The sequence below is a fragment of the Etheostoma spectabile genome, chromosome 19 (genome assembly GCF_008692095.1).
Source record: "Etheostoma spectabile isolate EspeVRDwgs_2016 chromosome 19, UIUC_Espe_1.0, whole genome shotgun sequence".
Lineage (NCBI taxonomy): Eukaryota > Metazoa > Chordata > Actinopteri > Perciformes > Percidae > Etheostoma > Etheostoma spectabile.
In genome coordinates, this window is record NC_045751.1 from 12,518,737 (window position 1) to 12,532,327 (window position 13,591).

At 41.4% G+C, this 13,591-nt stretch overlaps 2 protein-coding genes across 4 annotated transcripts in view; one reads left to right on the forward strand and one right to left on the reverse strand.

The window, feature by feature from the left end:
• Nucleotides 1–3,768, forward strand: part of prkd4 (protein kinase D4) — a 14,445-nt gene extending 10,677 nt beyond the window's left edge. For all 3 annotated transcript variants that reach the window (XM_032499296.1, XM_032499295.1, XM_032499297.1), the window contains 9 exons: nucleotides 83–296; nucleotides 519–544; nucleotides 628–700; nucleotides 1,319–1,425; nucleotides 1,524–1,685; nucleotides 2,216–2,314; nucleotides 2,401–2,668; nucleotides 3,102–3,187; nucleotides 3,572–3,768. In XM_032499296.1, coding sequence (XP_032355187.1) covers nucleotides 83–296; nucleotides 519–544; nucleotides 628–700; nucleotides 1,319–1,425; nucleotides 1,524–1,685; nucleotides 2,216–2,314; nucleotides 2,401–2,668; nucleotides 3,102–3,187; nucleotides 3,572–3,733 — 1,197 coding nt within the window. In that variant the 3' untranslated portion in view covers nucleotides 3,734–3,768. The remainder of the gene's footprint in view (nucleotides 1–82; nucleotides 297–518; nucleotides 545–627; nucleotides 701–1,318; nucleotides 1,426–1,523; nucleotides 1,686–2,215; nucleotides 2,315–2,400; nucleotides 2,669–3,101; nucleotides 3,188–3,571) is intronic.
• A 163-nt stretch (nucleotides 3,769–3,931) lies between these two features.
• Nucleotides 3,932–13,591, reverse strand: part of actn3b (actinin alpha 3b) — a 35,868-nt gene continuing 26,208 nt past the window's right edge. Inside the window, exons 10-21 of the mRNA XM_032499294.1 lie at nucleotides 13,023–13,253; nucleotides 12,407–12,554; nucleotides 11,985–12,135; nucleotides 10,987–11,095; nucleotides 10,680–10,820; nucleotides 8,607–8,789; nucleotides 7,833–7,967; nucleotides 7,404–7,583; nucleotides 7,165–7,311; nucleotides 6,257–6,322; nucleotides 5,914–6,072; nucleotides 3,932–5,312 (exon numbers count right to left, since the gene is read on the reverse strand). Coding sequence (XP_032355185.1) covers nucleotides 5,154–5,312; nucleotides 5,914–6,072; nucleotides 6,257–6,322; nucleotides 7,165–7,311; nucleotides 7,404–7,583; nucleotides 7,833–7,967; nucleotides 8,607–8,789; nucleotides 10,680–10,820; nucleotides 10,987–11,095; nucleotides 11,985–12,135; nucleotides 12,407–12,554; nucleotides 13,023–13,253 — 1,809 coding nt within the window. The 3' untranslated portion in view covers nucleotides 3,932–5,153. The remainder of the gene's footprint in view (nucleotides 5,313–5,913; nucleotides 6,073–6,256; nucleotides 6,323–7,164; nucleotides 7,312–7,403; nucleotides 7,584–7,832; nucleotides 7,968–8,606; nucleotides 8,790–10,679; nucleotides 10,821–10,986; nucleotides 11,096–11,984; nucleotides 12,136–12,406; nucleotides 12,555–13,022; nucleotides 13,254–13,591) is intronic.

The window sequence follows — 13,591 nt, forward strand, 5'->3', positions numbered from 1 at the left end:
GGAGAACATAAAAGATACTAAGGATGACAGAACAATGTTGAAAATAACACAGCACGTTATGCATTTTATTTCTCTCCTGCAGGAGATCACTCTGTCTGAGGTGCTGCAGGTCCGAGGCCCCGCACAGCTCTCCGTGCCCTTGTTGCCAGGCAACAGCTCTCACTCCTTGGAGGTGGTCACGGCCTCGCTGGTGTACTGCGTGATGGCCGGAGAAGACGGGCCGCCCTGGGAGAGCGCCATCCGCCAGGCTCTGATGCCCGTGCAGAGCAGCGGAGGACACGGCGAGGAGAACCAGGGTGAGCCAGAAACAACCCCTCGGGATTATTATTGGACAGAAATGAGAAAATACAACTTTATAGGTGTGATGAGCTACTTTTCCATTAATCATTTATTGCACTGAAATTAATGTGGGCGATGGAACATGAACCCAAACCAATACCAATTACTTTAGATTTGTCTATTGATGTGATTTTTATTAGGTCAGAGTTAAAATGATCTTGTTTGTGTTCTGATTACAGATGAGGATTTACGCAGAGACAGCGTGGTAAGGATCAACTCCATACTGCTGAATTATTAATAATCGCAGTGAACTTCTTCCTCATCGTGCGTATGCGTGTGTGTGTGCAGGACATCAGCTCGGTGTATCAGATCTTCACAGACGAGGTGCTGGGATCAGGACAGTTTGGAGTGGTGTACAAAGGTGAGCGGCTTCTGTGGAATTCTTCCGATGGTAACGGTCCGATGTCAAGCAAAGAATCAGCGGAGCATGTTTTCTTCTTGGGAGGTTCGCAGCTGACGCAAAGATGAAAATGCTAATGTTTTACTTTATGGATCCTTAATTTAATTCTTAAAGTTACCCTGGCATTTCTTTTCTCAATTTTGTGCAAATCGAAAACTGTGGAAAAGGTTTAGTTCTTTCTGTTAAAATTTTTATCAGCAGTTGATTTCTAGAAGAATTACCTTGAACCCTGAAAACAATAATTTATTGTTCATTTTGTATCTTCATTCATCATATATGTTTAGTCATCCATTGTTTACTTTTTTTTAGACAAACTTGACATTTTTAGACTTGGGTTGTCACCCAAAGGAGGCAATTAATTTGAATTGTAATCAGTTAGGAGTGTGCTAATTGAACACTGTCTCTACGCTAATTGCAGTGGGGTTTTTAAGAAAACCTTCCAGGAAATTAATATGAAATCCTTACCAACCATCTGTAAACTTACAATTCTGACTGACTAAAACTGAATTATTGTAGAACTAAACTAATACTACTAATAATAATTATAATAATAGAGGTGACTTATTTCTCATTCCTCAGGAACCCACAGGAAGTCGGGTCGGCCAGTCGCCATCAAAGTCATCGACAAGACTCGCTTCCCCACCAAGCAAGAGAGACAGCTGAGGAATGAAGTGGCCATCTTGCAGGTACTGATCCACTTTATATTATCTGCATGTTTTAGCGCTGTCCTCGTTCTAAGATTATTTTCTCTAACATCTACTTCGTGCGTTTGTGTGATGCCCAGAATCTGTCCCATCTCGGTGTGGTTCTGTTGGAGGGGATGTTTGAGACAGTGGAGTACGTCTTTGTCGTTATGGAGAAGCTCCATGGAGACATGCTGGAGATAATTCTGTCCAGTGAGACAGGCAAACTCCCTGAACGCAACACCCGCTTCCTGGTCATGCAGGTAAGATCACTTTCCCATCATTAAATGCTCCGCAGGCCTTAAAATTATTACAATTCTATGTTATCTTTTATGACAGAGGATCCCAACTTAGAGGCCGGGACCCTCACATGGGGTCAAAAGATAAATCTGGGGGGGTCATGAGATGGTTTATAAAAATCACGTCTCCTGATGTTTATTTTCTGACTTTTCATTAATGTTTCTGATTTTTGTTTTTGTTTTTCTTTATCACTGGGTAGTTTGGACCAGTAACAGCAGAGTTATAGTTTGTTCCCTTTAGTCCCGGTTTAAGCCTTTTTTTGACTCATATTTGTATGTTTTTATAGATTTTATCCAAAAATCTAGTTTTTAGTGAAAAAAACAAATGTGAAACATACAGTGGTAGACAACAAAAGTCATTTTAGTCGGACTCTTTTAGGCCATCCCTCATTAAAACTGGAATATTTTTACGTGACCTACTGCATAAATAAAGCTAAAGTATGATGTATATTATACGATGACTCATGTTGTTGTCCTTTCTGTGTGTGTTGCAGATCCTTGAGGCTCTGCGGTATCTGCATTTCAAGCACATCGCCCACTGTGACCTTAAACCTGAGAACGTACTGCTGGCCTCTGCCGACCCTTTCCCTCAGGTGGGATTATAGGGTTGTTTACGCTGTGTTTCAAAGCACCAAGGTGAGTTGTTTTAATAACACGTTAAATCGCCTCTGTGTTGAAGGTGAAGCTTTGCGACTTCGGCTTCGCCCGCATCATCGGCGAGAAGTCTTTCCGTCGCTCCGTCGTGGGCACGCCGGCCTACTTAGCGCCCGAGGTGATCAGCAGCAGCGGCTACAACCGCTCTCTGGACATGTGGTCCGTGGGCGTCATCATGTACGTGAGCCTGAGCGGCACATTCCCCTTCAACGAGGACGAGGACATCAGGCAGCAGATCACCAACGCCACCTTCATGTACCCACGACAACCATGGGCCTCCATCTCACTGGAGGGTATGTATTATTTATTTTTTGTTGTGAAAACTTGTCCTGTTGCTGTTTTTAAGGACACTATTGTGACTTTATTGTTGATTATCAAACGGCTCATGAGTGCAGCTCAAATGAAAGTGTCCTTGAATGTATCATCAGTGAGAGTTAAAAATGTTACCTGCTGGCAGCAGCATTACCATGTAAATGCAAATTGTGATTTATGGAAACATTGGAGAGCACTTGGCATCTTTTTCAGCAGTATCTCTGCTTTTAACATTTCTATTTTTTTAACATTCATCTTGCTTGAATTTGAAGTGTATTTAGGGTTAAATATTATCTTATTGTACTCTACCGGACAGAATCACACACACATTTTCTCCTGTTGGCCACTGGGTGACTCCAGTTGACAACTTTTGAGACAATTTGAGTAAGTCCTCTCGGTCTCCTTTGTCTCCAGCCATGAGTCTCATCAACAACCTGCTGCAGGTGTCGGTGAGACGCAGGTTCAGTGTGGGCAAAGCTCTGGGACACCCCTGGCTGCAGGTGAGATATATTACACTCCTTTATAGTCGGATATAAAGACTGTAAAGATCTGAGCTCTGATGAGCCTTTATTTAAACCCTAATTAGAATATACCGTCTAATGCTTCTCAGCTTGCATGTAATTTTTGCTAACTATGACATGTTTTCTATCTAGTTTTGTGGTTGTGTTAAATATTTCAATGTCATTACAGAAGAAAATACATGACATGTTCCTAATGTATTGATATTGGATCATTTCAATGAACACCATTGTTAAAGAGATATTTAAGGTGACGTAAAGACAAAAACTAAGGCATCTTGTTCCACTGGCAAAAATGTCTTCATTAAATCTAAAATTGTGAACCAAGCTAGATTCCCATCACGTCCACTCCTGATCCTTCTGCAGGACTTCCAGCTGTGGTGTGACCTCAGGGAGTTTGAGCAGAGGATGGGCTGCAGGTATTTGACGCACCGGGGGGACGAGGAGCGCTGGATACGCTACGCCCAGGAGAGAGGCCTGGACTTCCCACCCCACCTCTGCTGGGACCCTGACAACGACTGTATGTGAGCCCGGCACAGAGGTTAAAGGTCAGTCTATACAGGCGATCAGCAGTGAACCATTAGTTATCTTTGTATTTATGTGTCTGCTGTTATACATGGTTTTCTGTGGGTTTGTAGTCATTAGAAAACAAGCCAATAAACCCATAGCACAATTAGCCCTACTTGTGTCTCGTATTAAGTAAAAAATAACACAACTGCTGTTTAGTAATATAATTTTCCTTTTTTATTCCAAGTTGAGGTTTTTAAAATGTAACTGTTTTTCGAAGCATTAGTGATGGACAGAATGAGTTGAGGGGGAGAATGGAGCACAGTTGTAATTTAAATATTATGCATGCGGAGGAGTAGACTCGCACTGATTATCATGGCCGACCTGTCAATGGGACCAAAACCCTATTTGCTTCATCACTGACATAGGCCTGCTATGGTCCCACTTACAGTATTGATTCTTCTTATTTCGTCCACAACTTTCCTAATGCCCTGTTGTCTCTTACTGCTCAACACCTCTCTCTGTCCCTCCTCCATCAAGTTTAGATGGGATGTTAATTTAGCTGAAATACTTCTCTGGAGAGAGGTGTGTGGGATCGGTCTTTCTGTCTTCGTTCTTAAGTCCCCATCCAGCCGTGGCCCTGTATTTACCCACAGTGCTTTGAGTTTCTCTCTGCATCTCATTATTCAGTGCTCACATTTTCCTTCTGTTTGTTCCTGAGATTAAGGCTTTAAGATCTTCAGGTTAAGTTTTAGCTTTGCTAACATTCAGGTTTCACAGTGCTGTGGTGAGTAATGTCAGTATCAGACTGGCTTTGTAACATCGTAGCACCTGACCTGCTTTTTCCTCTGCTGACTGAAATGTTAACAAGCTCCTAATGATTGTGGATGATTAAGGAAGAGTCAGTGACTCACAAAGACAGCATTTCTAAACTTCAACATAGCATGCATCTGCACAAATACACAACCAACCAAGCCAACTGACCAGCTTTTTTATCACATTCTCTTCTTTAATTACCCTTCTACAAAAAAATGTCATCTGAGAGAGCAGGGAGAGCAGGAGGCTTTGCTCAAAATAAGTCATTTCTAACCAACTCTCACCCTCATAACCCACTTCTGTTTAACGTCTCCAAAAGGCAGGTATGGTATATATGTATGCTTCTTACATAAGTTGACTGCAATACCTGGCACATTCCTGTTTTTAAAGACACCTATGTGAGGGACAAGCTGGCCGGTCCAAACACAGCTTCTAAACTTGAGCAAAGCCTTCTAATCTCACCCTCTCTGGGCAGTGTTTCTGGGGCATGGAGGGAGGGATGGAGAGAAGGGGACGAAAGTTAGGATTTAAAAGAGGAAAAAAGGATAAGGACAGTGGAAGGGGGTTTAAATTGCTTTCTCTCCGCATAGGAGAAATAGGAGGAGGTGAAGAGACGCGGCTTTGTTTATAAGTCGCTCTCCCCGTAGAGGGCGCTGGAGAAGGAGATGTAGTCCAGGGCGCCGGAGGGGCCGTCGGCTCCGATGTACCTGGTCATGCGACTGATGCAGTACTCTGCCTGCTCAGGTGGCAGCTCTCTGCGCAGCTCCTCCATTGTGATGTAATTCTGGAGGAGAGAGGGAGGGAGGCAGGCTTGTAACAAAGACCAGCGACTAAATTAATACTTTGCCACGACCTGATTTTGAAACCAAACTTCTAACAGAGCATTTCATTCTGTAGCTGAAAAATCATTTAATTGAAGAACTCTTATCGTTGTAGTTTTGGCCATAATTAACAACGTAACTTTACACTTTACTCTCTGGGAACAGTGACACTCAGGATGTTTACCACAAAGCAAGTTCAGTGGGTTAGCCAGCTATCTTTGGGCTTAACTAGGGTAGATCACCATGGTAACCTATGCTGCACGACTAATTTCAGGGTTCTGGCTTTCCATTTCAAAACAGATGGTGTGAAGAAGAAGAGTCTTTCATTCGTGACAGGCTCCTTTTATTTAGCCTCTCTGCTGTCACTGGGTTACTTTCCCTGTTTGAAGTCTTTTACATGTAAAGAAGACTATCAGGTTACTGCAGGAAGTTGACTGTTACCTGTCAGATTGCTCAGTGGGACTTCACTGTAGCGATTACTTGGGTTTATAAAATATTTTAACAGACCTTAATACCCGCAGAGCATGTGGTAAAACTAACAGTGTGCTGTGTATGTCTGCTTACCTTGTCTGAAGCCAGAATCTTGAAGGAGGCCATGACCTGTTCTGCAGTATCGGTCTCGGCGGTCTCGCGGGTCATGAAGTCGATGAAGGCCTGGAAGGTCACCACGCCCGTGTTGTTGGGGTCCACCAGGGTCATGATGCGAGCAAACTCCACCTCACCCTGTCCCAGAAAAAAGGGTTATATCAGTCAGTAGAATATACATAAAATTCTGATCTCTTGCGACTTTTACACTTAATCCAATATTTGTACACAGGTAGAGAACACAGTTTTTTTTTGTTTTTGTTTTTTTTTTATAATCAATTTTAACAGTAATTTGTCCTGAAAAATGTACTGTTGCACTAACCAGATCGTAGCCCATGGAGATGAGGCAGGCACGGAAGTCGTCTGGATCCATCATGCCGTTTCTCTTCTGCAACAGGAAAAACAAATGTGTTTATAATTATTGGAACAAACAGTTTACAAACAAAATTATGAAATCCCTGATGAAGCTCCTACAATCATAGTAATAATGCCTGTGCTTGAATATCGAGCATTAAAAGGTTCAGTAGATGACGTTTGGGAAGAAGAAAAAAAAAAAAAGTTTGACATATTTGACAAACCTGTCCTACTACTGCGCCTGTACAAAAACAACCAATTTGAGCTTGTGAACTGTGCTGATTAAACATGAATCAAGATTCTGTCACAGCTTTGTCTATTTTTTTGCCTCAAATGCTTTCAGAGACATTTGAGTTTACTGTTTAGCTGTAAAATGAGAAGGTTTTGGACCCAGCCACCATGTTGAAGACTTAGTGTTACAACTTAACGGTACACTAAAATATGTTTCTGGAAACATTTAAGGCGCGAAATAGGCATAACAGAATCTTTATTAATGTTTACAAGTTTGACCACAGCTCACGAGCAGTCATGGGCACTGCGTCAGAGACTCCTGGGCCATGATTGGTTGTTTACCTTATGCCGTTAGGAGCACCAGAAAGAGAGGGAGATACTGTCAGGATATAGTGACAGTTGGAGTATATATATATATATATATATTTTTTTTTTTTTTTTGAGTTATCAACTCCAGCTTTAACTGAAATCTTTGATCTTGACTGTTGTTTTTTTAATACTTTTAGGTCAAGCTATGTAATATACTTCAAACAGATGTTTAAAAAATGTAAAATATAAGATCTAACCTGTAGTTTGTGTTGTTTATTATGCATGGTTATGTAACTCATTACTGAATAAGCTCAATTTACACCAAGAACGCCTCACCCTGTCGAAGTGGTTGAAGGAGGCTCTGAACTCGTTGAGCTGTTCCTGGCTGATGCCCTTGGCGTCGCGGGTCAGGATCTGGTTCTCCACCTCGTTGATGGTTCTGGCGATGGTGGTGAGCAGCTGCTCCCAGCCCACACGCACATGCTGCAGCGGTTGAAGAATAGAGAAGAGAAAATACGCTTTAAAGCAGAGAAACAAAGTGGTGGGAGGGGAGCCTATGGTCATGTCCACTGTACCTCCATGGTGTAGTTGGTGTGCTTGTTGTCAAAGATGAGGGACTCCTGGCTGAGCTGGTGGTCTCCCTCCAGCTTGTCCATGTTGGATTTGTAGTTGATGATGTTGTGCTCGTACTGCTTCAGGCTGTTCATTTGTTCCTCCAGGGAGCCGGCAATGTCCACAGACACATGGCTGATCTCCTTCAGGTGTAAACAGGGAGAGGGAATAAGAACGTTTGAATGCCAAGTCTTGAGACAGAGGCTGTGAATATTTGTTAGCAGCACATTAATGTATATGTACATGCAGCCCCCTTGCTCTTATGTTTGTGTACTGTTCATTATTTCTCCATAATTATGCATTTATTGGCAACTACAGACAATCTTTACACCTCACGCCAGTTGAACTGCAGTTTCCTTTTCTACCTCTGTAGTGTTTCAGTATCACTGTACCTCCATCTTGGTTTGAATCCAGGGTCCGATGATGTTGGCCTGGGCAGCAAACTGGCGCCTCAGTCTCTCGTTAGCCTGCTGTCTGGCCACCTCCTCCTGGAGCATTTGGTCTCTGAGGGGAACAAGGTGCTTCACCTGCAGGTGGATAAATGCACAAGTCACACAAGCTACTTCTGAACAGCAAAAGAAATGTGTCCGATATAATTAGATGTGAATGGCAGCCCCTTCGTGCTTAAAACGTGTAACCAAGATACCAAAAGATGAGCAGTTTTTTTTCATTTCGAACAGCATAGTACTGCCTGCCTTCCTGCTGCTTCTTTACATACAGATTCAAACCCATTTACAGTCAACAGCTGCTCCAGTCCAGCTTGTTTAGTGATTAACCAACTAGTTATTTCATAATTCCCACAGGAACAAAATCTATTTTTTCAGTACAGATGGTCAGCTGTGTCACACTGCGACTGCACTGACAGATTGTGTTCTGCAGTTATTTTTGATTCACACAGCGCTTGCAGCCTACAGTATTCAATGTCGCTGTAACCTAAATGTACTGTACTATTCCTGACCTGTCACTATGTATGCACTGTAAGTATTATTAGCCAGATGACCAAATGCAGCACACAGAGTGTTGGTTAGGTTGATATTTCCTGTTAACATAAGGTCAACTTACACAAACCAGAAATGCAGTTACCTATAATAATGATACATTTTCATTATTTCTAATGCTCCTCCAATCCCACATGGTGATTCCTGGTTGTGTTTGATTTTACTCACAGTGTCCCACTTAGTGCTGATGTCCTGGGGGGAGAGGTTGGTGTAAGGGTTGATTCCGGAAAGCTTGATGCCGTAGGTCTGGGCGATCTTCAGGATCTCGTTGTGGATGCCCATGGTGGCCATGCGCTCCTTGTCGGCCTCGGGCAGAGTGGCCTTGAACTGGTCGTGAGCGGTGATCAGACTCTAAAGGGAGAGGAGATCAATGTTACACCTGACTTGTAAATGTAGGTCTCAAAAATATTTTTCCCCGTAGAATTTATTTAGGGTGGCCAAAAACTCACAAAATATTATTTCTTTCCTTTGAATGGAGGGACAGACAAGTCTGCCAAAAAGGTTTATTAACATGCAGCTGAACGACTTAACGACCATAACAGGAGTTACTCCTATTACTTCTGCATACTTTCAGCAACAAAATACACTCAAATATCAAAATGTTCAGTTCTTTAATAACATCTGTGCTTGTCTTCAACTTTTCTTCACTATTTATCTTTAAATCCTCTTCAGGCTTCTACCACTCCTAAATGCTACTCCTTCACCTGCAGACGTCATTCAAACAGTAGACCACACAAAATCTGCAGGGATGAACCAGCTTTTCAATAGCTTTACAGTTTTTTGTGTTATCACTAATTAAGTTCAGTGCTTCTTTCAGACATACTATGCTAAGACTGTTTACAACATACTTTATTTGGTGCCCTAGTGGTCCCATATAGTAACGGCAGACTCTGACCCGGGTTCGATTCCCAGGATTACTTTTTGGATATACTATACAATAACTATTTTTTTTTACATACTATGCTATGATTTTTACTTTCACTTTTTTCAACATACTATACAATGACTTATTTAGACACACTAGGTATACTTTTTTCAATTTACTATGATTTTTTTTTTTTCACATGCTATACTAAGACTTTTCAGTCACCCTCTCTCTTTTCATCTGTGTGCATTCATGTCCCAGTAATACCCACTCACCGTTTTCCTTGGATGTGGGTGGCACCTAAATCGTGGTCTTACTCAGCGTCCTGCTCTGCCCTGAGCTGCTACAACTATTATTTTGTCATAGTTTCATTATCTTTATTGTTATAATTGACAATGGTCATCATACCCCAGTCAGCACCGGTTGATGTCCGCCCACCCAGAGCCTGGGTCTGTCTGAGGTTTCTGCCTAAAACAAAGTTTTCCTCGCCACTGTTGCATTAAAGGCTTACTCTTGGGGGAATTACTAGCTCTTTGTAAATTATAGAGCGTGGTCTAGACCTACTCTATCTGTAAAGTGTCTTGCAATAACTCATTATTTAATACTATCAATAAAATTGAATTTAAAATTAAATATAATTTTTCGACATACTACACTATGACTCTCACTTTTTGTCCACATGCCATACTGTGACTTTTTAATTGCTTTCATCAACATGCTATGACTGTTATCAACATTCTCTATTTGGTGTCAGAATTGGTCAGTGGTTAGCACCACTCCATATAACACCAGCAAGTTGGATATGCAGACTCTGACTTGGGTTCAATTCTTAGTATGACTATTTTTTTAAATACTACAACGTTTTTATCACAACACAATTTTTTGACTTTTTTTTTTATCCCTTTTTTCGATATACCATACAATGACAATTTAATAGCTTTTTTCAGCATACTTTGGTATCACAGTGGCTCAGAGGTTAACACCACTCCAAGTAGCACCAGCAAGCAGGGACTGCAGACTCTTACCCAGGTTCGCCAGGAGCCCCAGTATGATTTTTTTTTTTCCCGACATACTATACCATGACTTATTCAACATAGTATACTATTACTATTTTTAACATACTATACAATGATTTTTTCATACATTTTTTAATATACTAAGACTATTTGACGTACTATACTTTTCATATTGTTACTGCTTTTTCATATTGTTACACTATGACTTTTTCATCACATTTTTCAATATACTATACCATGACTTTTTTGACATGCTATACTATTACTTTTTTATCACTTACTCACTCACACACGGGATAAAATATTCTGTGTTTTGAAGTGGATTGTGATGACAAACGTGCGTATATACAGTGGCTGTACCTGGATCTCCTCAATACTGTGGACAATGAACATGTCCTGCAGGTCCTCCATGGCTCCGTCCATCCAGTTGTTAAAGGGCGCCGCCCTCTTGGCAAACTCCAGGTACAGTTGGTCAATGGTCTCCCACAGCTTCTCCACACGCTACAGACACACAAAGTTAAGACACGTGTCTTAACGTAAGGTGTGGACAGAAGCACTGACTTGTTATGAAAATGAGATGAAACTAAATAACTTATTTATTCATACGTTGTTTTTTATATTAAGAACCCATTGACTACCATAATGTTTTTCATGTTTCAGGGTGTACCTCCAGTGAGTCCCTCCTCTTCTGGGTGAGAGTACCTAGGTTGTCCCACTGGTCACAGATGCCCTGGCAGCGACCGTTGACTGTAGCTGCATCATGGTAGTCCAGCTCACTGGAGGAGAGGACAGAGTGAAACACAGCAGCATTAATCCTCTCTAACCAGAAAAATGACAAATATAAAGTGGCCTCAGCACTTTTGTTCTCCAAACTTTGACATGCTGTGAGATAACTTTAAAAACAATAAGACAGATTTAAAAAGAAAAAAATTGTAGAGGTTCAGGAAATTAACTGTTTTATGAAATAAATAAAAACATTTAACAAAGATGCACAGCACCTGCAACCTTTATAGGCCCTCTGAAAAACTATTCTCCACAATTATACACACATTTTCCCCCAAATATCCTATTCTGCATATAAGGGGTCATCTGAGAACTTTGAGTTTATAATATCTCCATATGAAGTAATGAATGAAGAAATTATGTGTGGCACACATATCATATTCAGCATTATGGTGCTGAACACTGTATATAGCATCAAAGAGACCATATCAAAATTATCTGGGGAAAAAGCCCAGAGGGGTGGAGAGGAATAAGGAAATAGAGAGATCACAGGTTTCTGCTCTTCTATGAACCATCCTTTCATCTTTTTATCTTTATATCTCATTAACACGCTTTTTCCTCTCATTCCCACTTTTGTTCTTCACTGTAGTCCCATTCTTGTCTGTTCTCAACATATTTCTCCTATCACGACAATTAACCTTTACGTCTCCCTGTTACAGTTTCCTGCCCTCAATCCAACATTATCGCTCCAATTATTACTCATTCCCTCCCCATCATCTCCTTATCACTGTTTCTTTCAGTTTTTCTCCATGTCCCTAAAATTAGAAAGCCCCCAACACATCTCTATTTCACCTAAATGACACCCTAATTTTTCTTAGGGTTCCTTCCAATTTCCCCAGCACATTTATTTTGTTTCACCCTTTCTCTGTCTTGGCTCCTTACTTCAGCTCCTGGGCAATGGCAGCAATCTGCTCCACTCTGTCCTGGTGAGCAGCGAGGTCGCTCTCGAACGCCTCATGCTTCCTCATCAGGGCTCTGATCTCCATCAAAGATGCTGACTCATAATCCTTCTGGGACAGCAGTTCCTCCTTACCTGAAAGACAATTAATTGATCTGCATATTACAACCTGATCTTCACAGACTACAAGCTTTTCATTCATAGAGCTCTCGCTTTAGTCCATCCTTTTGTCTTCACTCCACTGCAGTTAGCATTTTTCTTTGACTCACTGTAGCATTATTATTATGGCAATAAATGATGTAGTTTTTTATAGCCAGCATTCGATTGAGGGTCACACAGGATAAATGCACATAGAACACAAAGTATCTTTTCCATCTCACTTTTTTTTCTGACATGCCGTCCCTACCTCCAGTCCAGGACTCATGCATAGAGCACTTCTGCTTGAACTTCTCAGCCAGGTGGTCGAGTCTCTCCAGGCGGCGGATCTCGGTCAGCAGCCACTCCTCGTAGCCCTTCTCCACCCCCTCCAGACCCTTCCAGGCATTGGCAATATCCTGGCGGAGACACAGGCGTTATCATTGCTGTATGTTGCAAACAAGGATTTCTAAATCTTCTATTGACACTTGAAGTTTAAGGAAACTGTGTGCTCAGAATCTGAATAAAGAAATGTATGCCTTGAAAACGCTCCTATGTAAATGTCGGAGATATTAGAAATGGGTAATCTATTATTTGCAAATGAAGTGCAGCTTCTATTTGACTTAAATGTGAGCTATCTTCATGCTCTTCAAGTTCTCCTTTCTTTGTTGAGCATTTTCTCCCACCTGTTTTCTATTTTTTTATTTTAAATTGCTATTGTTGGGAGAGGCCTTTGTATCTGTTGTTAGGAGAACAATCTTATTTTTGTTGGATCACAAAGCAGGGAGTTAGAAAGATTTTACCAGCTTTACGGGATGGAAAACCCCAGGAAGTAGTAATCCAACTGAAATATGAAATATATTAAGCTAAAAATCTGTCACGCTCACCGAAACCATCTTGCCCTCGGACGGCATGAAGGCGGGCCTGTTGCTAAGCCTCAGCTTGGTCTGCAGGGTGTTGAAGTTGATCTCTAGCTGGCATTTTTCCTGCACACGGGGCGGCTTGTGGATACGGCGGTAGTCACGGAAATCCTCTAGCTTCTGCTGCATGGCACGCATGGTCTGCTCTGCCACGCGGTTCTCCAGCCAGGGGATGGTGCGGCGGATCCACTCCAGCAGCTACAGAAGGAAGAGAAATGTTAGGATTATTCTATAAATATATCATGTATATTCCATATACAAAAAAAAGATCTTACACCCTACTGAATGTATCACTTTGTCTTAATACTAGGAAGAACACTGCATGTGCACGTCTTTAGCACAAAATGTCTGGATTTGGGTTAATTCATGTGTCAGGTAGCTCATTTCATATGTATGAGCACTATAAATGCCAAGTTGCGGTTTACTTTGGATAAAAACTCTTAGCCATGTCTCGGCATTTTTTAACCCTTACTCATATGAAGATAAAGAGTATCCCTCTGGCTCTTAATATATATATATATATATATATATATATA